Raw genomic sequence first — 24,545 nt, forward strand, 5'->3', positions numbered from 1 at the left:
AGGAGTAAATTAAGTATAAGGCTTTAAATGTCCAATTTAAAAGGGCATGCCTTCAAAGTCAATGAATGACTGAGATTCAAGGAATTTGGAGGAAGGTGACAACCAGACACAACATGTTATCCTGAACCAGAATTTGTTTAAATTTAATATAAAGCTCATAAATGACACAATAGGCAAAATTGAGGCTAGCAGTGCTACATCAACATCAATTTCTTGGTAATTATGTTGAGGTGACATTGGAAATGTACATTAAATCATTTCAAAGCAAAAGAATGATAGATTGGTAGATAGAGGGGGTAAAGAGAGAGAAAGAAAGGGAGAAAGAAAACAATTCATCAGCAGCCAGGGAACCAGGCAGAGGGGCTTATGAATGTTCCTGGTTTTATTCTTGAGACTTTTCTGAAACTCTGTAAAATGAGAAGTTAAACATATTTGGTGAAACAGATTGAACAAGCCTGATTGTGGCTGAAGCTGAGAGATGAACTTATTTAAATCATTGCATTATCTTCTTCACTTTGGCACGTGTTTGAAATGTTTCACAGTAACATGTTTTTAAAGCAAAAACAATATATTATTCCCTATCCTGAAAAAGAGAAGTAAAAGGGCATGTTTATTGAGATTACCAGTTTTATATATTTTGTGTTTAAGGCAATTCTTTTTTATTATTATTATTTATTATTATTATTATTTGGTGCTGGGAATTGAACCCAGGGCCTTGTGCATGCTAGGCAAGCACTCTACCAACTAAACCATATCCCCAGCCCCTCTTTTTTATTATTTTAAATGCTTATATTAGTGCATTCTAGTTATACACAATAGTTGGGTTCATTCTGACGTCAGCATACACGCATGGAATTTAGTTTGTTCCATTTCAGTCCCCAGAGAAAGCAATTCTTAATTCTCCTATCAACAATGCTTAAATACATCTAATTCTGTGGAGACTATTTGTCCCAATTTGCCTGAGGCAATCCAGTTTACACCTAGTAACTCAAGGTAATTATTAATAATTCCATGTCTACAACCAGAATACAAAAACAAAGGGAGATGAAAAGGTTTAGCAGATTAACATAGTAAGGAAATAAGTAATAACACTTCAACAGGCAATTGTTGAGCATACCCAAAGACATTACGCTGGACTATGAAATTCAAAGCTATATAGGACACAGTAAGTAGTCCCTAAGTTCAAGTTACTTTTTCTTTTACACAGGAAGCACACACCACAGAAAAATCCAATAAGACATGACCAAGTTAACTAAGAGTCAAAGGCATGATGTCCTAGGGAAGTGTGAAGCATGACATCTGCATCTGGATAATTATGGGTGATAAGAGCTCTTGCTGCTCATAACTTTTTATAAAACATTAAAATAAAACAACTGTTCTTTACTGGGACCTTCAAGAAATACTTATGAGCATCCACAATATGCCAGGCACCTTCCCTTATGGAATTTATAGTAGAGTGAAAGATGAAGACAAACAGCTAATAACACAATACTATAATGGGGAAATTAGAGTATGTTAAAGAAACCTAAAGGAAGGGAACCTAGTTGGAGAAAGTTATGTTGAAGCAAGACCTGAGGAATGTGTAGGAGGAACCCAGGAGATGAAGGGTGTTGCAGATAAGGCCGTGGGGATTAAGGCAAAAGTCTTTGTAAATCAGAGGAAATACATGTACAAAGGTCTGGAACTGAGTGTGTTCAATTAACTCAAGTAGTTTAATAGAGTTCTAGTGCAGCTTAGTGTGCACTAAGGTAGGGGAAGTGTCAGAGTTTGGATGGGCAGTTTTTCTGGATTCTGTTTTGTTTCGTTTTTGGTACAGGAGATTAAACTTGGAGGTGATTTACCATTGAGTCAGATCCCTAGCTCTTTTTAGTTTTTATTTTGATACAGGGTCTCACTAAGTTGCTGAGACTAGTCTCCAACTTTTTATCCTCCTGCTTCAGCCTCCAGAGTCCCTGGGATCACAAATGTATGCCACTGTGCCACCAAGGGGATGCTAGATTTTTAATAAGGAATGAAGCCTCAGCGACGTGAAAGGTCCAGATCATACAATTCAATCATCTGAATTGTGGACATTTTGTTGAGGACAAAATATTAAGAAAGAAAATAACATTATTAAATATGTGCCTTACTTGATAAGATCATCCTGGCTACACTATGGAAAACAGATAGGAATTGCACAGATCAGAGGCAGAAGGTCCAGTTACGAAGGATCAAGACACCTGCAGTTAAGGTTGGGCAGCAGAGAATAGTGACCAGATTTCTTCAGAAAGAGTTAAAGTTTACAATGAAGAGAAACAGGTTTGAGGGTTTTGTTTTACAGCCTAAAGTTTGATGTGTCTGAGATATTATGGCACATGTGAGATGATAAAGGCTAGCTTTTCCAAGCTCTCTTGAGGTAACATGGCCACTTAACACTGTTCTAGTCAGTAGACCTAGAACCAGTTCTTCTTTCTTCCTGTCCTGAATACTGAGTAAGAAGTTGTATGCTGGGTACACCTGTAATTCCAGCTACTACGCAGGCTGAGGCAAGAAGATTGCAAGTTAGAGGCCAGGCTTAGCGACTTAGTAAGACCCTGTTTCAAATAAAAATTTAAAAAGGGCTGGGGATGTATATCAGTGGTAGAATGCTCCTGGATTCAATCCCCAGTACTGGAGTGAGTAGGGAGCAGAGGCAGTAGGCAGGACTGTAGCAGCTCTCTTGTGACCCTGAAGGAAGGTCAAATGAACTGCTGAAATGACAACTCTGCGGATGATAGACCACTTTATCAATGTCAGCTGTCATCTAATTTGGGGATGTTCTATATGCTCAGATATTTCATTTCCTACTTGTTGGTTGGGTTTTTATTATCTGCACTTGATAAACACTGACAGACGTGCAACTGAAAATTTCTTGGACAGTGATGTGGGTCTCGAGTAGACATGATTGGAAGATTAGGGAACTTTAGTAAATCACCAACATAGATGGCAACTAAATCTAAAGTGAATGAGATAACTCAGGAAGTGAAAAAAGTGCAGAGGACCAAACTTAAAGCCTTTAGAAACACCAAAAGTCAGCAAGGTGTGGTGGTACAATGCCTATAATCCCAGGGACTTGAGAGACTGACGTAGGAGAATTGCAAATTCAAGGCCTGCCCCAGCAATTTCATGAGACCCTGTCTCAAAATTAAAAATAAAAAGGGCTAGGGATGTAACTGAGCAATAAAGTGCCTCTTTATTACCAAAAAGAAAAAGAATCACCAAGAGTCACACATCTCTTGATGACAGGTATATGTTCTGAGAAATGCCTGATTAGGTGATCTCATCTGTGGGATCATCTTAGAGTATATTTATACAAACCAAATGACATACCAGTAAATAATCTATTTCTCTTATGCTACAAACTTGTAAAGTATGTGACTGTACTAAATATTATAGGCAACTGTAACACAAAGGTATTTGTTTCCCAATGCATCTGAACATAAAGAAAGTATAGTAAAAACACTAGCCAATAGGAAATTTTCAGCTCCACTATAGTCTTTTGTTGTTGTTGTTTGTTTCACTTTTTAAGTTGGGTTTTTTTTTTTTTATTATTATTATTGAGTTGTGACAGTTCTTTATATATTCAATGTATATAGAATAAGGCCATAACAGGTAAATGATTTGTATATTTTTTCCTATTTTTTGGGTTGTCTTTTCACTTTTTTAATGATAGTTTTTGAAGTACAAAAGTTTAATTTTTTTAAGATACTGACAGACCTTTATTTTATTCATTTATTTATATGCGGTGCTGAGAATTGAAGCCAGTGTCTCACACATGCTAGGCAAGTGCTCTACCACTGAACCACAACCCAATCCCAAAAGTTTAAATTTTGATAAATCTGCTTTTTCTCCTGCTGCTCATGTTTATGGTATCATATCTGAGTTTTTTTTTCCACATCCATAATCATGATTATTAACCCCTACTTTTCTTCTATGAGTCGTATAGTTTTAGCTCTTACATTTAGGCCTTGATTTTTTTTTTTTTGTACCAGGGATTGAACTCAGAGGTGCTCAACCACTGAGTCTCATCCCCAGTCCTTTTTTATTTTTTATTTTAAGGCAGGGTCTTGATAAGTTGCTTAGGGCCTTGCTGAGTTGCTGAGGCTGGCTTCGAACACCCCATCCTCCTGCCTCAGCCTCCTAAGTTACTAGGATTACAGCAGTGAGCCACCACACCCAGCTCCTTAATTCATTTCGACTTAATTTTTGTATGTGGTATGAGGTAAGGGTTCGAGTTCATTCTTTTGTATATGGTTATCCAGTTGTCCTAACATCATTGCCTGCTTGATTTTTTTTTTTCCATATTTTTTATTGGTGCATTATAGTTGTACATAATGGTGGGATTTGTGGTTGCATATTTGTACATACACTCCACTGTCATATATGCAGTCCAAGGTTGACCAAAACGTCATTATGCAACACTTGATTGTATTTTAAAACTGGATGAAGGAAAGAGGAGATTGGAACAAAATGGAGAATGATGTAGGAGGAATACTGGGAAATGGGTCACAAAAGTCAAGAATGGAAGCTCTCAAAAGAAGGGCTGCCAACCCCAAGTAGGTGCTGCAGAGAAGAGCCCTCTTCAGGTTATCTTCTACTTATCACTGTCTAATGTTGTGTTACTCAGTATTCTGTAGGGACTCCTCTCTGACCTCCAAGTACTCTAAAAGTATCCACTCCCCTGTGTCCCTGTAGCTCTATGCATTTTCCTCATCTCCGCACTTCTTTTCTTATGCTGATTTGTAATTGCTTAAGTTCTATAGCTGTCCCCCTCTCGTTCTCCACTACAAAGCAGCAGTCTCTGGGAGGAAGGGATGATGTCTGAGTTGTTTGCATCCCCATTGTCGAGCAGAGTACTTGTTTCACAGCAGACTCTTGAAAGATTTTGAAAGATCATGAGTCAAACCCTGCAGGAAATGGGAGCTCAAAAAGAAAACAATTGTGCAAATAGGATAAAACAGTATCATTACTGGGATGTGTCACTGCCTGCTGTTTAAACACTGCTACAGAAAGTCTGTAGCAGAGGGGGTGGTGGTACGAACATAGGCCAAAAGAGTGAATTTCAAGCCTCTCAGTTCCTGAAGGGTAAGGACCTTGTTGTGATGCTCTTTGCTTAACCGGTAAGTTTTCTGAGGTCGGGGATCTTACTACTAGTGTATGGCACACCGTGGGTGCTCAATAAACGTTAACGAAATACATCTCTGCACCCTCAGTGCCTAACTAAAGCTGGAACATAGAAACTGCTTAATGATAGGCCAGCAGGCGAAAAGCTAGCTGGGCTTCGGTAGCCAGAGGAGGAGGGCAAGCAAGTCGCGGCAGAAGTTCGTCTACGTGAATGGAGGTAGTGGGTTTCCAGACCTGTCGCCTAGCCACCTTCTCTGTCCGTCCCTTGGCACGCGTCCCTCTACCTGTCCATCACGCGTGCCCTGGACGCGTGGCTATTGCAGGTCAGTGTAACACACCACTCCCGGGTGCCTCGGTACCAATCACCCCTTCCCGACCTGAAGTCCACCCCAACCTGCTTACCAGCCGCCCAGCACCCCGGCTCCAGGTCCTCAGCACTCGCACCGCAGCCATCTTACTCCGGAAATGGCCGGGCACAGCCGCCTAGGAGAGACGCCTCAGCCTGCGACCTATAGGGAGGTGGGAGACGCGCCTCCCCAGAGCAGCCAATCCTGAGCGGAGGAACGAGCCTCCCACCCCGCAGCCAACCCGGGAGCGGGGTGGGGCCGAGCGGGATCCGGCCTGGAGCCCAGAGCCTGCGGAGGGGAAAGCGGGAAGGAGGGCAGTGCAAATTTAATTCCAGGAGGCGAAGTCTGGCAAGGTGCTGCTGTGTAAGTAAGTACACGTGCACCGACAATAATCTTTTCAGTCCATACTGTTATGGGGACAATAGTGGTGAGGGCACACGAAGGAAGGGCAGTCACTTAGAGAAAGTCAAAAAGACCTGAGGGATGAGCAAGGAAAGTATCATTCTTGGTGGTGAATTGTATGTAACTCTCATGATTACAGAAAAATGGAACATTTCTATACTTAGTAGCAAGACTGTGTACCACGACTTCCTTCACAAGTCCCTGCTGTAACACTTTCCAATGCCTTGTTGCTGTTACTAATTTTTGAGATAGTCTTGCTAAATTGAGAAGGCTGACCTCAAATTTGCTATCGTTCTGCCCTAGCCTCCCACATCAAGTGTCTGGGATTACAGACCTGCACCACTGCTCCTGGGAATTGACTAGTGTTTCCTACTTCCACTGAGTGTTCTTGATGACTGAAATTGACTTCTCAGGGTGTTTTGTTTTTTCATGAAAGAGGAACAAGTTTACCCAACCTCCAAAATAAACATGTCATCGTCATTATCGTCCCCTCTTACAAAATGCTGTTAGATGCAGCAGCCCAGCATAGGCAGAATATATCACAGACATATAATCTTGATTTATTTGCCTCTTGAAAAAATGCCAAATTCAGTTCAAGTAGAACTGGTAAAGATCAGAGTTTTCTTTAATAAGTATCATTCTCAGATTAACTAGGAAAGCAAATTCTAGAAATGTCCAGGATGACATTTGTCTGTTCTTGCCTCTTACAAAGGAATAAAAATCTGCACAAATGCCTAAGGAACTATACAGGAAAAATGCAAATCAAAGATTGTAAATCCTCACCTTTTTTTTTTTTTTTTTTTTAACTGGGGATGGAACCCAGGGCCTCGTGCTTGCAAGGCAAGCACTCTACTGACTGAGCTATCTCCCCAGCCCTAAATCCTCAATATTGAAGGTTAGTGGTCAGGAAACAAAATTCTAGGCATTTCACAAATTCACTGTTTAATTACCCAAACACTGGGGTGGGGAGGTGTTAGTAGTATTTGCCTTTCAGTGTATTTTACACACACATAGAACTACTGTAACAATAAATTATTACCTTTATCAAAACATCTCTGATAGTCAAAAGAACTTATATTTTTAAAAACTTACCCATTTGCATTTTTTGGGAATACTGGGAATTGAACCCAGGGTGTTCTATCACTGAGCTATATACCCAGTCCTTTCTATTTTTTAAAATTTGAAACAGCCTCACTAAATTGCTGATGATTCTGGCCTCCAACTTGTGATCCTCCTGCCTCAGCCTCCAGAGTTGTTACATACATGCACCACCACACCCAGACCATGTGAAAAATTTTATAGGCACTTTAAATATATTTAATAATCCCACATACATGAGTTTGTAAAAAAGTAGAAGTTGTGCCTTTGAAGTGAATTGTTTTTCTTCCCAGGGCTATACGATGTTCTTCCTCTTAACTTTCCCTTTAACTGTTCCTTCTCAGAAAATAGTTAATTTACTTCTTTCCTTTATCATCTTTTACCTCCATGGACTGCTGCTTTCATAGTATTTGTGTCCTTATCTTTCCAGCATCAAGAGATATTCTACCTATTCACTAGTTAATACTTTCACTTGAGCTCAAAAAACCTAAGACCCCACTCTTGTTGTTTTTAGTTAAAATAAGATCAATTAAGACCTACCAATTCTATTCTTATGTATCTACCTAAGAGAAATGAAAATATGTCCACACACAGGCTTGTACAAAAATGATCATACTAACATAATAGCCAAAACCAAGAAATGACACAAATGTCTATTAGTAGGAGAATGAATAAAAAAATGTGGTATGCCATATAATGGAATATTAACTCTTAATGACTGAAGTATGGACATACACTGTAACATGGGTGAACCACAAAAATATTATGCTAAGTAAAAGAATCCAGACACAAAAGTCACATATGAATTACATGATTCCAATTAAAATGAAATGTTCAGAGAAGATTAATTTACAGACACAGAAAACAGATTAGTTTTATTATATTAGTATTATTAACTAATCATATTAATATTAGTTAACAGATTCACCTGGGGCTGGGGTTGGGCATGAGACAATAGAATTTTTTTTTTTCTAATTTTGGTTTGGTGGTAGAAATTTCCTATTACAAGATTGTAGCAATGGTTGCATAACTATAAATCTACTAAAATTTATTTAATTGAACACTTAAACATGTGAATTTTAGTATATAATACATATCTTAATAAAGTTATAGTGTTAGACTAGATGCAATCAAAAGAATACTATAATATATAGAGATGTCACATCTAATAATATAACAAAAATCCTTCAACCCACTATTCAATCTAAGAAATAGAACCTTTCTCACGCAGGTGGAGATCACTGTTGGCTCCTTCCCTGAGTCCTCGCTCCCTATCCTCCTAATGCTTATCCTGAATTATGCTTATCATTCCATTGTTCTCTTTAGAATTTACCACATACACATATATGGATCCCTAATAATGTATTGTTTACTTTTGTTTATTTTCAAGTCTTATGAAAATGGCATCAAACTGCATGTATTTTCTGCAACTAGCTTTTATGATAATACCACACTTATCCACTTTCTAGTCAGTGGAAATTTGTTGTTCCCCATTTTGAACTACATATCAGTGTTTCAATGAACATTATTATTTCTCCCATGCATGTTCTAGAGTTTCTCTAGGACAGTGCATCACAGACTTCAATGAACATTTGCATCAATTGGAGATCTTGTTAAAGTACACATTCTAATTCAGTAGAATAGATTTGATTAGGGCCTGACAGTCTGCATCTCTGAATACAAATACTTTTGATTAATCAACAACACTTTGATTATTAAGACTAAGATATGTATTTAAAATGAATTGTTAAAACAAGGTTTCAACAAGGTTATGCTTATCTTCAATTTTACCCTAGATAATGCTAGGTTGTTTTGCAATGTGATTGTATAAAATACACGACTAGCAGCTGTGTAAGGGAGTATCCACCGTTTCTCCTTTGATATTGTCAGACCTAGACTTAAACACTTCCCTCAATTTAGTTATTACGAGATGGTATTATGATCTTGATTTGAATTTCACTAATTGTTAATAATGAAACATTATTGTTTGCATGTTTGTTAACCATTCTTAAAATGCCTATTCATACATTTAGCCCATTTCCCCTGTATTGTGTATGTATTTTTTTCTTGTTTCTTGTTGATGTTTCTTCTTCACGGGGTAGGAGCTCTATAAATTGTGCTCCAACTGCTGAAAAACTGATTTGGTCTGCCAGCGCATATGCACAACAAACTCTTAAAATTCTAACCTGATCTGATTTTATTTTTGATAATGTTGTGGGTATTCTGATCTTACTAATGATTTTCAAAGAAAGGTGCCTAATGCTTTACTATTAAAGCCGTCCCTGGATTCAATTCCCAGCACCAAACCAAATAAAATTTTCTATTAACATTTCTTCTTTTATCCATGACTATTTAGACATTTATAAATTTCCAAACATATGTGTCTTTTGGTTGTTGTATTAATTTTCTTATTTATTTTTCTTATTTATTTGTGTAGTGCTGGGGATCATACCCAGGGCTTCAAACACAGTAGACAAGCACTCTACCACTCATTATATTCCTAGCCTCTCAAGTGTCTTTTTGAAAATAGATTTCTTAATATAATTGCCATTTTGGTTATGGAATATGATTGTAGAATAATTTCTTTGGATTTTTGGAAAACTTTATGGCTTCCTCCTCTTTAATATGTGTCATGAGGTGTTTTTTTATTTGTTTCTTTTGTTTTGTTGTTACTGGAGATTGACTCAGGGCACTTAACCACTGAGTCACATTCCCAGCCCTTTTTATATTTTAGAGGCAGGTTCTCCCAAAGTTGCTGAGGCTTGCTTTGAAATCACCATCCTCCTGTCTCAGCCTCCGAAGCCACTGGGATTACAGGTGTTTTATTCAACTTTTTTGCTGATGTGATTAAAAGATCCGGTGAGAACAATTGCAGAGGAGGAAAAGTTTATTTGAGGGCTCACGGTTTCAGAGGTCTCTGTCAACAGAGAGCTGGCTCCATTCCTTATGGCTCAAAGTGAAGCTGAATACCATAGCAGAAGAGTGAGGCAGAGGGAAGCCATCACAAGATGATCAAGCAGCAGAGAGGGAGAGAGATTTCCACTTGCCAGATGCAGATATAACCCAAAGCCATGCCTCCAATGTCCCACCTCCTTCAGCCACACCCACCTTCCTTCAGTTACCACTCAATTAATCCCATCAGGTGATTAGTTCACAGATTGTGTTAAGGCTCTCATAACCTAATCATTTCTTCTCTGAACCTTCTTGCATTGTATCACATGTGAGCTTTTGGGGGACACGTCATATCCAAACCATAACAACAGGTGTGTGCCACCATGCTGGGCTGTGTCATGAGTTCTTGAGAAAATCATGTAGTCTATATTTGATTGAAGTTTATATATAATATATTATATATATTTGCATATATAATATATATGGCAAATATTTTCTTTCCTAAAATTTCATTTGCTTAATCTACCAATAGCTGAGATACAATTGCAAAATGTGTTAGTAAATTTACCAGTTTTACTTCTGCTATATCACTGGGATTACAGGTATGCACAACCACACCTGGCTAAGGTTTATTTAGATTTACAGTTTCTTAGCTCATTGTTTTTGCTTATACCTCATACTTTCTTCTTTGAATAATTTCTATTTCTATTTATTTATTTATTTATTATTGTAAACAAATGGGATACATGTTGTTTCTCTATTTGTACATGGAGTCAAGGCATACCATTTGTATAATCATAAATTTACATAGGGTAATGTTGTTTGATTCATTCTGTTTTTTTCCCTTCCCCCCACCCCTCCCACCCCTCTTTTCCCTCTATACAGTCCTTCCTTCCTCCATTCTTACCACCCTCCTTAACCCTAATCCTAAACCTAACCCTAACCCTAACGCTAACCCCTCCCATCCCCCATTATATGTCCTCATCCGCTTATCAGTGAGATCATTCGTCCTTTAGTTTTTTGAGATTGGCATATCTCACTTAGCATGATATTCTCCAATTTCATCCATTTGCCTGCAAATGCCATAATTTTATCCTTCTTTATGGCAGAGTAATACTCCATTGCTTATATATGCCACAGTTTCTTTATCCATTCATCAATTGACGGACATCTAGGTTGGTTCCACAATCTGGCTATTGTGAATTGAGCAACTATGAACACTGATGTGGCTGTATCTCTGTAGTATGCTGATTTTAAGTCCTTTGGGTATAGGCCAAGGAGTGGGATAGCTGGGTCAAATGGTGGTTCCATTCCAAGCTTTCTGAGGAATCTCCATACTGCTTTCCAGAGTGGCTGCACTAATTTGCAACCCCACCAGCAATGTATGAGTGTACCTTTTTCCCCACATCCTCGCCAACACCTATTGTTGCTTGTGTTCTTGATAATCGCCATTCTAATTGGGGTGAGATGGAATCCTAGGGTAGTTTTGATTTGCATTTCTCTTATTACTAGAGATGTTGAACATTATTCATATATCTATTCATTGCTTGTACATCTTCTTCTGTGACGTGTCGGTTCATTTCCTTAGCCCATTTGTTGATTGGATTATTTGTATTCTTCGTGTAGAGTTTTTTGAGTTCTTTATAGATTCTGGAGATTAGTGCTCTATCTGAAGTATGCGAGGCAAAGATATTCTCCCACTCTGTAGGCTCTCTCTTCACATTACTGATTGTTTCCTTTGCTGAGAGAAAGCTTTTTAGTTTGAATCTATCCCAGTTGTTGATTCTTGCTTTTAATTCTTGTGCTATGGGAGTCCTGTTAAGGAAGTCTGATCCTAAGCCAACAAGTTGAAGATCTGGACCTACTTTTTCTTCTATAAGATGCAGGGTCTCTGGTCTGATTCCGAGGTCCTTGATCCATTTTGAGTTGAGTTTTGTGCAGGGTGAGAGATAGGGGTTTAATTTCATTCTGTTGCATATGGATTCCCAGTTTTCCCAGCACCATTTGTTGAAGAGGCTATCTTTTCTCCATTGCATATTTTTGGCCCCTTTGTCTAGTATGAGAAAATTGTATTTATTTTGTATTCATGTCCTCTATTCTGTACCATTGATCTACCTGTCTATTTTGGTACCAATACCATGCCGTTTTTGTTACTATTGCTTTGTAATAGAGTTGAAGATCTGGTATTGCAATACCCCCTGCTTTGCTCTTTCTACTGAGGATTGCTTTAGCTATTCTGGGTTTCATATTCTTCCAGATGAATTTCATAATTGCCTGATCTATTTCTGTAAGGTACATCATTGGGATTTTAATTGGAATTGTATTGAATCTGTATAACACTTTTGGTAGTATGGCCATTTTGACAATATTAAATCTGCCTATTCAAGAACATGGCAGATCTTTCCATCTTCTAAGGTTTTCTTTAATTTCTTTCTTTAGTGTTCTGTAGTTCTCATTGTAGAGGTCTTTCACCTCTTTTGTGAGATTGATTCCCAAGTATTTTATTTTTTTCGAGGCTACTGTGAATGGGGTAGTTTTCCTAACTTCTCTTTCTGAAGATTCATCACTTATGTATAAAAATGCATTGGATTTATGAGCATTGATCTTGTAACCTGCTACTTTACTGAATTCACTTATGAGTTCTAAAAGTTTTCTGGTGGAATTTCCAGGTTCCTCTAAATATATAATCATGTCATCAGCGAACAGGGATAGTTTGAGTTCTTCTTTTCCTATTCGTATCCCCTTTAATTTCTTTGGTCTGTCTATTTGCTCTGGCTAGAGTTTCAAGGATGATGTTGAATAGAAGTGGCAAAAGAGGGCATCCCTGCCTTGTTCCAGTTTTTAGGGGGAATGCTTTCAGTTTTTCACCATTTAGAATGATTTTGGCCATGGGCTTAATGTAGATGGTCGTTACACTGTTAACGAATGTTCCCACTATCCCTATTTTTTCTAGTGTTTTGAGCATGAAGGGATGCTGTATTTTATCACATGCTTTTTCTGCATCTATTGAAATAATCATGTGATTCTTAACTTTAAGTCTGTTGATAGGGTGAATGACATTTGTTGATTTCCGGATGTTGAACCAACCTTGCATCCCTGGGATAAAACCCACTTGATCGTGGTGCACTATCTTTTTAATATATTTTTGTATGCGATTTGCTAAAATTTTGTTGAGAATTTTTGCGTCGATGTTCAGTAAGGATATTGGTCTGAAATTTTCTTTCCTTGATGTGTCTCTGTCTGGTTTAGGTATCAGGGTGATATTGGCGTCATAGAATGAGTTTGGGAGGGTTCCCTCCTCTTCTATTTCATGGAATACTTTGAGGAGTATTGGAATGAGCTCTTCTTTAAAGGTTTTGTAGAACTCGGCTGAGAACCCATCTGGTCCCGGACTTTTCTTTGTTGGTTGGCTTTTGATGACCTCTTCTATTTCATTGCTTGAAATTGATTTATTTAAGTTGTGTATATCCTCCTTGTTCAGTTAGGTAATTCATGTCTCTAGAAACTTGTTGATGTCTTCGAGGTTTTCTGTTTTGTTGGAGTATAGATTTTCAAAATAGCTTCTAATTATGTTTTGTATTTCACTCGTGTCTGTTGTGATATTTCCTTGTTCATTCCGAATTTTAGTAATTTGAGTTTTCTCCCTCTTTCTCTTTGTTAGTGTGGCTAAGGGTTTATCAATTTTGTTTATTTTTTCAAAGAACCAACTATTTATTTTGTTAATTTTTCCAATTGTTTCTTTTGTTTCAATTTTGTTGATTTCGGCTCTGATTTTAACTATTTCCTGTCTTCTACTACTTTTAGTGTTGGTCTGCTCTTCTTTTTCTAGGGCTTTGAGCGGTAGTGTTGTCTTTTTTTTTTTTTTTTTCTTATTTGAGCGGCCGGGGATTCGAACCGTGGTTCTTCCGCATGCTAGGCGAGCGCTCTCCAATAAGAGCTATTTCTTCAGCTCCTGTTAAGTCGTTTATTTGTTGATTTCTACTTCTTTTGTTGAATGCACCCCATGAAATAAATCTTCCTCTAAGTACTGCTTTCATAGTGTCCCAGAGATTTTGATATGATGTGTCTTTGTTCTCGTTTACTTCTAAGAATTTTGTTATTTCCCTCCTGATATCTTCTATTATCCATTCATCATATAATAGCATATTATTTAATCTCCAGGTATTGGAGAAGTTTCTGTTTTTTATTCTGTCATTTATTTCTAATTTCACTCCATTATGATCTGATAGAATACAAGGTAGTATCTCTATCTTCTTGTATTTGCTAACAGTAGCTTTGTGACATAGAATATGGTCTATTTTAGAGAAGGATCCATGTGCTGCTGAGAAGAAAGTGTATTTGCTCTTGGTTGGATGGTATATTCTATAAATGTCAGTTAAGTCTAAATTGTTGATTGTGTTATTGAGATCTATGGTTTCTTTATTCAGTTTTTGTTTGGAAGATCTATCCAGTGGTAAGAGAGGTGTGTTAAAATCACCTGGTATTATTGTGTTGTGGTCTATTTGATTTCTGGAATTAAGAAGGATTTGATTGACGTACATGGATGAGCCACTGTTCGGGGCATAGATATTTATGATTGTTATGTCTTGCTGATTTATGCTTCCCTTAAGCAGTATGTAATGTCCTTCTTTATCCCTTCTGACTAACTTTGGCTTGAAGTCCATATTATCTGAAATGAGGATGGATACTCCAGCTTTTTTGCTGTGTCCATGTGCATGGTATGTTTTTTCCCATCCTTTCACCTTTAGTCTATGGGTATCTCTTTCTATGAGATGAGTCTCTTGCAGGCAGCATATTGTTGGATTTTTCTTTTTAATCCAATCTGCCAGTCTATGTGTTTTGATTGATGAGTTCAGGTCATTAACATTCAGGGTTATTATTGTGATATGATTTGTATTCCCAGTCATGTGACTTATTTTGTTTTTTGATATGATTTGGTTTCTCCTTTATTTGGCTATTCCTTCCAGCTAGTTCCTCCCATTGCTGATTTGTATCGTTGTTTTCCATCTCTTCCTCATGGAATATTTTGCTGAGAATGTTCTGTAATGCCGGCTTTCTTTTTGTAAATTCCTTTAGCTTTTGTTTATCATGGAAGGATCTTATTTTGTCATCAAATCTGAAAGTAAGTTTTGCTGGGTATAAGATTCTCGGTTGGCATCCGTTTTCTTTCAGGGCTTGGTAAATGTTGTTCCAGGCCTTTCTACCTTTTAGGGTCTGGGCTGAGAAATCTGCTGATATTCTTATTGGTTTCCCCCTGAATGTAATTTGATTCTTTTCTCTTGCAGTCTTTAAAATTCTGTCTTTATTTTGTATGTTAGATATTTTCATAATAATGTGCCTTGGTGTGGGTCTGTTGTAATTTTGTATATTTGGAGTCCTATAAGCTTCTTGTACTTGGTTTTCCATTTCATTCTTCAGATTTGGGAAATTTTCTGATATTATTTCATTGAATAGATTGTTCATTCCTTTGGTTTGTTTCTCTAAGCCTTCCTCAATCCCAATAATTCTTAAATTTGGCCTTTTCATGATATCCCATAATTCTTGTAGATTCTGTTCATGATTTCTTACCATCTTCTGTGTTTGGTCAACTTTGTTTTCAAGATTAAATATTTTGTCTTCAATGTCTGAGGTTCTGTCTTCCAGGTGTTCTATCCCATTGGTTATGCTATCGAGTTTTTAACTTGGTTTATTGTTTCCTTCATTTCAAGGATTTCTGTTTTTTTTCAGTATCTCTAACTCTTTATTGAAATGATCTCTTGCTTCCCGTATTTCCTCTTTTAACTGTTGATTGGTGCAATCATTTAATGCCTGCATTTGCTCTTTCATCTCCTCCTTCAATGCCTGCATTTGCTCTTTCATCTCCTCCTTCAATGCCTGCATTTGCTCTTTCATCTCCTCGTTTGCTTCCCTGATTGTTTTAATTACGTACATTCTGAACTCCATTTCTGACATTTCTTCTGCTGTGCTGTCATTGGGTTTTAGTGATATAGTATCTAGGTTTGTTTGGGACATTTTCTTCCCTTGTTTTCTCATATTGGTCAGATGTCAGTGGGACTCTGAGATATTGCAGATTTTCTCTATTGGCTTATAGTGTCCCTGCAGATTTCCAGTATATCACCTCCCAGCCTTCAGTAGTCTGAGGCCTTGGAGGAACTTGATAATGCAGTGCTTCTGAAGAAAGCTGCCCCTAGCCCGCTACTGGTTCCAGGGCTTGGAGCTGGCTCTGTGTGGAAAGGCTCTCACTGGGCGGTCTGCTCCAAGAAGCTGGCTGTGAAAGGAGCCTGCTGCCTGAGGGTGCAGGGCTCCTTGGGGAAGTCCCTGGCTGCCCTGTCCTGGTCCCTGAAGTTGCCTGTGGGCCTAAGCTCACCACTGGCTCCAGGACTCGGAGCTGGTTCTGTGCAGAAAGGCTCTCACTAGGGGGCCTGCTCCGAGAAGCTGGCCGTGTGGGAGGAGCCCACCGCTGGAGGGAGCAGGGCTACCTGGGGAAGACTCTAGCTGCCCTGCCCTGCTCTGAGAAGCCGCCCCTGTCCAGGCCTGCTGCCTCGGCTGAGCTTCACCCAGTGGGGGAGACTCACCCCTTGGCTCTATTTTAGTCCGAGTCTCTGAATGCCTCCCCTTCTTGAATCCTGGGTTCTGGAGTGACAGTAGATGCAGTCACCCTCTAGTCCTCCATCTTGGTTCCAGTATCAATAATTTCTATTTCTGAAGTGCAAACACCCTCTAAAAATTCCTTTAGAAAGTACATGTAGATATTAATTTCAATCTCTAGGTATCTAGAAATTATTTTATTTCTGTACTTCACTCCCTTTTTTTTTTTTTTTTTTTTTTTTTGGTGGTGCTGGGGATTAAACCCAGGGCCTCCTGCTAGTGAGACAAGCATGCTACCAACTGAGCTACATCCCCAGCCCTCACCCTCACTCCCATTTTTGAGTGAGAATTTTGCTAGCTACTCAATTCCAGGTTGAAAATGACTGTCATGATTCTGAAGAAATAAATCTATTATCATTTGACAGTGTTCTGTTGAGAAATTTGGTATCAGCTTAACTGTCCTTTTTCTGTAGATAATTTAAAAGATACAGAATTTAATGCAACTCTGCCATTCACTGTTACATCATCTTGGTATGTCACTTCAATTCTCTAGGCCTTGGTCCATCATTGGCCAAATAGAGACAAAAACAACAATTCCACAGTTTTGTTGTAAATATGAACATAGCTCTATACAAATGCTTATTATTATCTACTCTAGCCTGGCACGTTAGTCAACTTGTTGCTGTGATGAAGTGCCCGAGAAAAACAATGTAAAGAAGGAAAGATTTATTATGGCTCCTGGATTCATAGGTTTTATCCCATACTTGCTGAGCCACATTGCTGTGGGCTTATGATGAGGCAGAACCTCATGGTGGATAGGATGTTACAGAGCAAAGCTGCTCACCTCATGGTGGCCAGGAAGGAGCAAGAGAGAAAGGAAGGAGCCAGGGACAAAATAAATCCTTCAGTCATATCTCCAGTTATTTACAAAATCACCAGCTGGGGACCAAGTCTTTACCACATGGGCTTTGTGGGGACATTTTATTTATTTATTTTTTCTTTTCTTGAAATTTTGTAAATTTTATTTATTTATTTATTTATTTTTATTGTAAACAAATGGGATACATGTTGTTTCTCTGTTTGTACATGGTGTAAAGGCATACTATTTGTGTAATCATAAATTTACAGAGTAGTGTTGTTTGATTCATTCTGTTATTTTTTCCCTTCCCCCCACCCCTCACACCCCTCTTTACCCTCTATACAGTACTTCCTTCCTCCATACTTGCCCCCCTCCCTAACCCTAACTCTAACCCTAACACTAACCCTTCCCTCCCCCCCATTATGTGTCATCCTCCACTTATTAGCGATATCATTTGTCCTTTCGTTTTTTGAGATTGACTTATCTCACTTAGCATGATATTCTCCAATTTCATCCATTTGCCTGCAAATGCCATAATTTTATCATTCTTTATGGCTGAGTAATATTCCATTGTATATATATACCACAGTTTCTTTATCCACTCATCAATTGAAGGGCATCTAGGTTGGTTCCACAGTCTGGCTACTGTGAATTGAGCAGCTATGAACACTGATGTGGCTGTATCTCTGTAGTATGCTGATTTTAAGTCCTTTGGGTATAGGCCAAGGAGTGGGATAGCTGGGTCAAATGGAGGGTCCATTCCAAGCTTTCTGAGGAATCTCCACACTGCTTTCCAGAGTGGCTGCACTGATTTGCAGCCTGTGGGGACATTTTAGATACAAACCATAATACCTGGGTAGTCTCTATATCATGTATCATCTTTTGTTCATTGCCCCCTACACTGGAAGTAACTGGAATGAGGCAAATTGGTCAGTGAGAATTAGAAATTAAAAGGATAAGCCAGAATCAGGCATGGGGGCACAAACCTATAATCCAGTTACTTGGGAAACTGAGGCACTAGGGTTGCAAGCTCAAGGTCAGTCTGGGGGACTCAGTGAGACCCTGTCTCAAAAGAAAATTTAAAGAAAGGACTGGGGATGCAGCTCAGTGGTACAGCATTTGCTTAGAATGAGCAAGGCCCTGGGTTCAACCCCCAATACTGTAAAAAGAAAAGGACAAGCCAGGGCTGAATGTACAGCTCAGTAGCAAAGGGCATGCCTAAGATTTGCAAAGGCCTCTTGGTTTGATCTCCAGACTTAATCAATCAATCAAAACAAGGCAAGCCTTCCTCTGAGGAGGTTGTTTTTGTTATAGAAATCTAAGATGTCAGATAGTACTAGATAGAGTGGTACATGCCCTTAATCCTAGTGACTAGGGAAGCTGAGGCAGGAGGATTGTGACTACAAGGCCAGCATAAGAAATTTATTGAGAATCTGTCTCAAAAAGGTGCTGGGGAGTGGAGAGCTAAGGATGTAGCTCAGTAGTACAGTACTCTTGGGTTCATAATCCAGTACCCCCCAAAAATGTATATATACATATATATATATGTATGTATGTATATCTGAGATAGTTACAAGCATAGCTTTTATATTCCAGTCCCACTGCCACTGCCTTGCTTCCACTTTTCATTCTCTCTTGTCTGGATAAGAGAGATAAGGCATTTCTGCCTTCAGGCTCTTAGGCCCCTAATTCACCCTCCCAATACTGTCAAAGTATTCATTCTAAATGCAAATAAGATTACTTTCCCTGAGTACTATTTTACAGCCTTGTTTAACATAGAATGCTATAAAACAGTAAGAACTTTATCAAACTGTGAAAGAATGGGATGAACGGTGCAATGTTCAATAAACACTGGCTATTATTATTAAAGTTTATCATATTGTAATTAGTCTCCATACACATTGATGATGATGAACCCAAGGCCTCATAGGCAAGTGCTCCCATCACTGAGACACATCCTCCGCTTTTAATTATTATTTTTATAGATGGCATTAAATTGATTACTTCACAATCTGTCCATTGAAGCTCCAATAGCTTTGGGGGCAGTAACTGTTTTAACTCTTCTTTGCACACCTACAAAGGCTTACATATTATATGGTCTTAAGTTAATACGGGAATCGTGCTACAGCAGAACCAAGAAGCTAGTTGTTGCTTCTGCTTTACCCTGCGCTTATGTTTAACTGCACTGTTCATTGGAGGCAAGAGCTTGCACCCACTCTCAGACAAGGTGGCATAGCTTTGACCTCCAGGGTGTTATAATAGTAGTTCTGCCCCCTTCCTGCCATAAATAGCGTCTTATAAAGGGTGGTGGGGGGGAGGATAGTATTCTAAACATCCCACCCCCACCCCCGAGAAATGAGTTTACTGGTTTCAATTAGTGCACCAGGACACACAAACTTTGAGACAGACTGCAGAGAAGGCAAATCCGACCAGAGAGAAAGTGGTACATTGTAGAGTTCGGATTTTTAATCTTCAGCTCTAAGAGTTTGCAGCACTGAGTATGCCAAGATCCTCGAGAAAATAGAAATAAACACATATTCATCAAGAAAGTAGATGAAGCACACGCCTGGGGGACAACTGGAGGATTTAGTTAGAGTGGAAAAGGCGACGTTCCACAACCCGCAGATTTTACTGTGTTTAGGGCACAAGTCTTCCCACGTCCACACTTCCTATCGCACTCCGAGGTACCTTGCGGAAGACGCCCACCTCCCGGAAAGCTTCGGGTCCAGGCAGCGAACTAACAGTCCCGACACCGCCTCCCGGGGCGGCTGGGCGCTGCGCATGCGCGTTGGCTGGACCGGGCCATCCCGGGGCTTGTTCCTGCTGATCGGGTTTCCCGGGAGGCTTCGCTTCTTCCGCTTTCGCGGAGGACCCCGCAGCCCCGGGTGTGGATCGAGGTTTCAGAATTGCGGAGCGTCTATTCTTTCTGCGGCGAAGGCGTGGTCACTGCTGACCAGGCCGCAGGGCGCCTCCCATGGCGGGGCAGCGGGTGGAGGTCGACGGCGGGATCATGGAAGGGGTGAGTGCGCAGCCGGAGACCGAGCGGCTGCGCGGGCTGGGGACGGGAGCTTTCGCGGCCGACGTTCTTACGCCTTCTCTTTGCACCCCACCGTTGCAGGGCGGCCAGATCCTCAGGGTCTCTACCGCCCTCAGCTGCCTCCTGGGCCTCCCCTTGCGGGTGCAGAAGATCCGCGCGGGCCGCAGCACGCCGGGCCTGAGGTAATCGCGGCGGCCGAGAGCCGGGCGGTGGAGTCCGGGGTCGCGGGGCGGGGCTGCGATCCAGCGCGTCGCCGACCTGGTGGTCCGAGTGGGACCCGGGAGGTCACGGCCGGCCTTGGTTCCTGAGGGCGGGGTCTGGGGGGTGGCCCTCCGGACTCTCGTGGTAGTGGGCAGATTGTGCGGTCGCTTATAGCCAAAATAAGGGGTCGCAAAGAAACCCTTAAAATGATGCCTACTCGCAGATAGTCTAGGTGCATACAAATCTGAAAGGTGCTCCTGCACTGAGGATGTGGCACTTACTGTGTTTAGATCTCGCTGTTTCATTGCCGTTGCAGTTTTGTAAATGTATCATAAAATGTGGGGAATATAGGCAGTCTGAATGCACACGTTTTGATGCAGTATTATGACCTGAAGGCCTCAACATTTATCTGGACTGGAAATGATTCGAGATTTGTGTGATGGGCAACTGGAGGGGGCAGAAATTGGTTCAACAGAAGTAACCTTCACACCAGAGAAGATCAAAGGTGGAATCCACACAGCAGATACCAAGACAGCAGGGTAAGTATAACTTTAAGTATGGCTTTTGTAGTTAGAGTGCATTCAAACCTACATTCTACCACTTAACTGTGCAAGTTGTTTAACCTCTTTGAACTTCAGTTTTCTCACTGCTAAAGTAGATAAAAGACCCTTGAGGTTAAAGACAACAAATGTAAAATTTTGGGCACCTAATTGCTCAGTTGTAGCTATTACTATATATTAAATTTTATCTTGTGTGTAGTGTGATATAGCATATTTAGAAGTTGAATGTCACAAATTGACTTGAGTTATCACTTTCAGTATTGTTTGCAAATCGAGTTCTTACAGCTAAAAATTATAAACCATATTCTACTGCTTTTAGTGTGAATATTTTTATTGTTTTTGTTTGTATGTGTGTGTGGTGCTGGATCCAACCCAAGGCCTTGTGCACTCTAGACAAGTGGTGTACCACTAAGCTATATACGCCCAGCCCTCTGTTGTCTTCTAATGCATACTTACACAACCCTACTTAGAAATTTTTAGATATAATCCTGATTTTCCCCCCACTGGGAAATGAATATTTTAACAATTAAATTGAACCTTTTAATTTTCTAAGTATTGCTCCTTTTACTGACAAAAATATGAATAGTAGTTAACTCCATCCCCCCCACCCCCCAGTGTTAGGGATTGAACCCAGGAGTGAATGCTGTATCACTAAGTTACTCCAGTCCTTTTTATTTTTTGATTTGAGACAGGGTCTCCTTAAGTTTCCCAGGCTGGCCTTGAACTATCCTGGCCTTACTATCCTCTTGCTTCATCCTCCTGAGTTGCTGATGTGCTGCTGCACTTGACTAGCATTTAATTTCTGTATTACTTTTCTAATCTATTTGATCACTTTTTTTGTGCATATGTGGTGCTGAGGATTGGACCCATGGCCTCATGCAATAGGCAAGTCCCCTATCATAGAGCTCTATCCTCAGTCCTTTTTATTTTGCAGCAAATCTATTAGAAGACAATAAAGCAGTAGGGAATACATCACTAAATTGCCCAGGCTGACCTCAACTTCAAATCCTCCTGAGTAGCTGGGATTTCAGGCATGTGCCACCATGTCTGAGTTTATCTTTGATTGAGATAACAGGACCATGTGTTTTCTCAAGTGTCCACCTTGTTTTTGTAATTCCTTAATTTTCTAAAATTAAGGTTTTCTTTGGTGTTTTTAGAATCTGATTTTATTGGGGAGAAAATAAATATTCATTGGATTACTCAGAAGGATTCATGAGTTGAATAGTTATAAAACTATGTTTAGTAGTTAACTAAATATTTCCAATATTTGCATTTGCTCCAGGGCCCAACTCTTTGAGAATAGGGATTGTATTGCCTACATTTTCCTCTTCTAATTCTAAATACGTTACACAGTCAATAAATATTTATTAATCAAATTCATTAGCAGTGATAAGAGACTTTCTAGTTCAGTATGTATGGTCCTTTGTTATAAGAAAGTTAAGTGAAGAACTGTCTTTTGGTATGTAAAAGCTATATTGAATTCCATTTCAAGCTATAATCTACTTATGAGTATTGCTTTCTCTTTAGAGAAGAGCAATAACAGCTCATTTAGACCAAATTTTCCATTTTATGAAATACATCATATTCTATGTACATTTCTCGTGATTTCTCACATTATTTGACTGTAAGAACAAAACTTTTCCGTGTGAAACACTCGGCTTTCAGTCTTTATAGAATTATATAAATATATATACATAAAATATATATTTATAAAATATGTATATATATTATATATAAATATACAAATATATGTTTGTGTGTGTGTGTATGTTTGGTATTAGAGCTTGAACCCCGAGCACTTGCCAACCAAGCCACATCCCTAACCCTTTTTAATATTTTATTAGATTCAGGATCTCGCTGAGTTGCTCAGGACCTCGCTAAATTGCTGAGGCTGGGTTTGAACTCACAGACCTCCTGCCTCAGCCTCCTGAGTTGCTAGGATTTATAAAATATTTTTCTGTCATGTCAAACTCTTTGATGATAGGAATTACATCTTTTTTTCCATTTTTCCAACTTTATTAAAGTATAATTGACAAAATTGTATATAAGGTGTATATTATATTTTAATATACATTTATGTTGTTAAATAATTACCAATCAAGCTAGTTAACATTTCATCACCTCCCATAATTACCTTTCATGTGTGTATAAGAACACTTAAGATCTATTCTCTTATAAAATTTCAAGTAAGGAGTTACATCTTAACTTGATATTTTGAACAGTACCTTGGGCATGGTAACTCAGATATAAACAGTTGAATAATTCTAGATCTTGACTGTTTTGAATGCATTTTCACGAATTACTATTTTCAAGAATCCTTTTATTTTAAAAATTTGAAGATGGTTTTATTATTTTATTTTATTTTTTTGTAAAGAAAAGGATCAGAACTTAGCCAAAATCACCCATCTGGTGTGGTGATGTGTTTAGTCTTGAATTCAAACATAGGTTTTCTTATGTTTTTTTTTTTGTTTTAGTTTTTTTTTTTTTTTCTCACTCATGGTTCTGTATAGAAACTAGGACCTCATTCATGCTAGGCAAGCACTGTATCAAGCTGCATCCCCATCCTGGTTTGCTTATCATTAGAGGTAGTTCTTTCTACTGTGAAATACTTTCTTTAAGATTCAGGATTTTACATTCAGAAACCAAGTATCTTTTAACTTTACATTTGTCTAAGCTTCCATTAAGTGACATGTAATAAATTATAATCAGCTTTTTTTGAGACTTTGAAAAGATAGTACAATTAAGCCTGTTCTGCCTTCTCCTTAGGAGTGTGTGCCTCTTGATGCAGGTTTCAATGCCGTGTGTTCTGTTTGCTGCTTCTCCATCAGAACTTCATTTGAAAGGTGGAACTAATGCTGAAATGGCGCCACAGATCGACTACACAGTGATGGTAAGGGTTGTTAATGACAAACTGAGATGATCTCATATATTCTGAATATCTATTCTCTATTTAAATGTATTCTGAATATTTCATCTGTGTTTCTATCTATTCATGATGTTTAGTTCTCCTGTAGGAGAGGGTAGGAAATTGTTTATTTTAGACTTTGTATTGTAAATCAGAATAGTATTCATAGTGAATTTTTTTAAAAACAAAAGTGTGATTATTATGTAAATTATATCAGTTATTAGATAAATCTATTATCTTGTAAGTATAGGAATTATGATTTAGAAGGGAACTCAAAAAATTTTTAAATGATAGTATTTATTGTTCATACAACTTATGGGAAAGAAATGGTACAGGTTGAGCATCCCCAATCTGAAAATACAAAATATAAAATGCCCCAAACTCTAATAAAAATTTATGAACACCAGCATGGTGCCACAAGTGGAAAATTCCCTACCTGATTTCATGTGGTAGGTTGCAGTCAAAACACAAGATACACTAAAAATATTGTGTAAAATTACTTTTGGGCTATGTG

At 38.9% G+C, this 24,545-nt stretch overlaps 2 protein-coding genes across 9 annotated transcripts in view; one reads left to right on the forward strand and one right to left on the reverse strand.

The window, feature by feature from the left end:
- Positions 1–20,133, reverse strand: part of DBT (dihydrolipoamide branched chain transacylase E2) — a 54,137-nt gene extending 34,004 nt beyond the window's left edge. Inside the window, exon 1 of one of the 3 annotated variants that reach the window (XM_079110770.1) lies at positions 20,017–20,133. Coding sequence is in view for 1 of the 3 variants with exons in the window: in XM_079110768.1 (XP_078966894.1) it covers positions 5,545–5,595 (51 nt within the window). In the remaining 2 variants the exon portion in view is untranslated. Of the gene's footprint in view, positions 1–5,544; positions 5,675–19,947; positions 19,969–20,016 lie in introns of those variants that run through there. The other 2 variants (XM_079110769.1, XM_079110768.1) reach the window with 2 other exon arrangements.
- The window catches only part of RTCA (RNA 3'-terminal phosphate cyclase), a 39,625-nt gene continuing 20,822 nt past the window's right edge, over positions 5,743–24,545 (forward strand). Inside the window, exons 1-4 of one of the 6 annotated variants that reach the window (XM_079110836.1) lie at positions 5,743–5,856; positions 20,447–20,547; positions 20,883–21,105; positions 23,893–24,016. In XM_079110836.1, the coding sequence (XP_078966962.1) occupies positions 20,987–21,105; positions 23,893–24,016 (243 nt within the window). In that variant the 5' untranslated portion in view covers positions 5,743–5,856; positions 20,447–20,547; positions 20,883–20,986. Of the gene's footprint in view, positions 5,857–20,168; positions 20,348–20,446; positions 20,548–20,882; positions 21,106–23,892; positions 24,017–24,545 lie in introns of those variants that run through there. The other 5 variants (XM_079110837.1, XM_079110835.1, XM_079110838.1 and 2 more) reach the window with 5 other exon arrangements.

Source organism: Sciurus vulgaris (genome assembly GCF_902686455.1).
Source record: "Sciurus vulgaris genome assembly, chromosome: 1".
Lineage (NCBI taxonomy): Eukaryota > Metazoa > Chordata > Mammalia > Rodentia > Sciuridae > Sciurus > Sciurus vulgaris.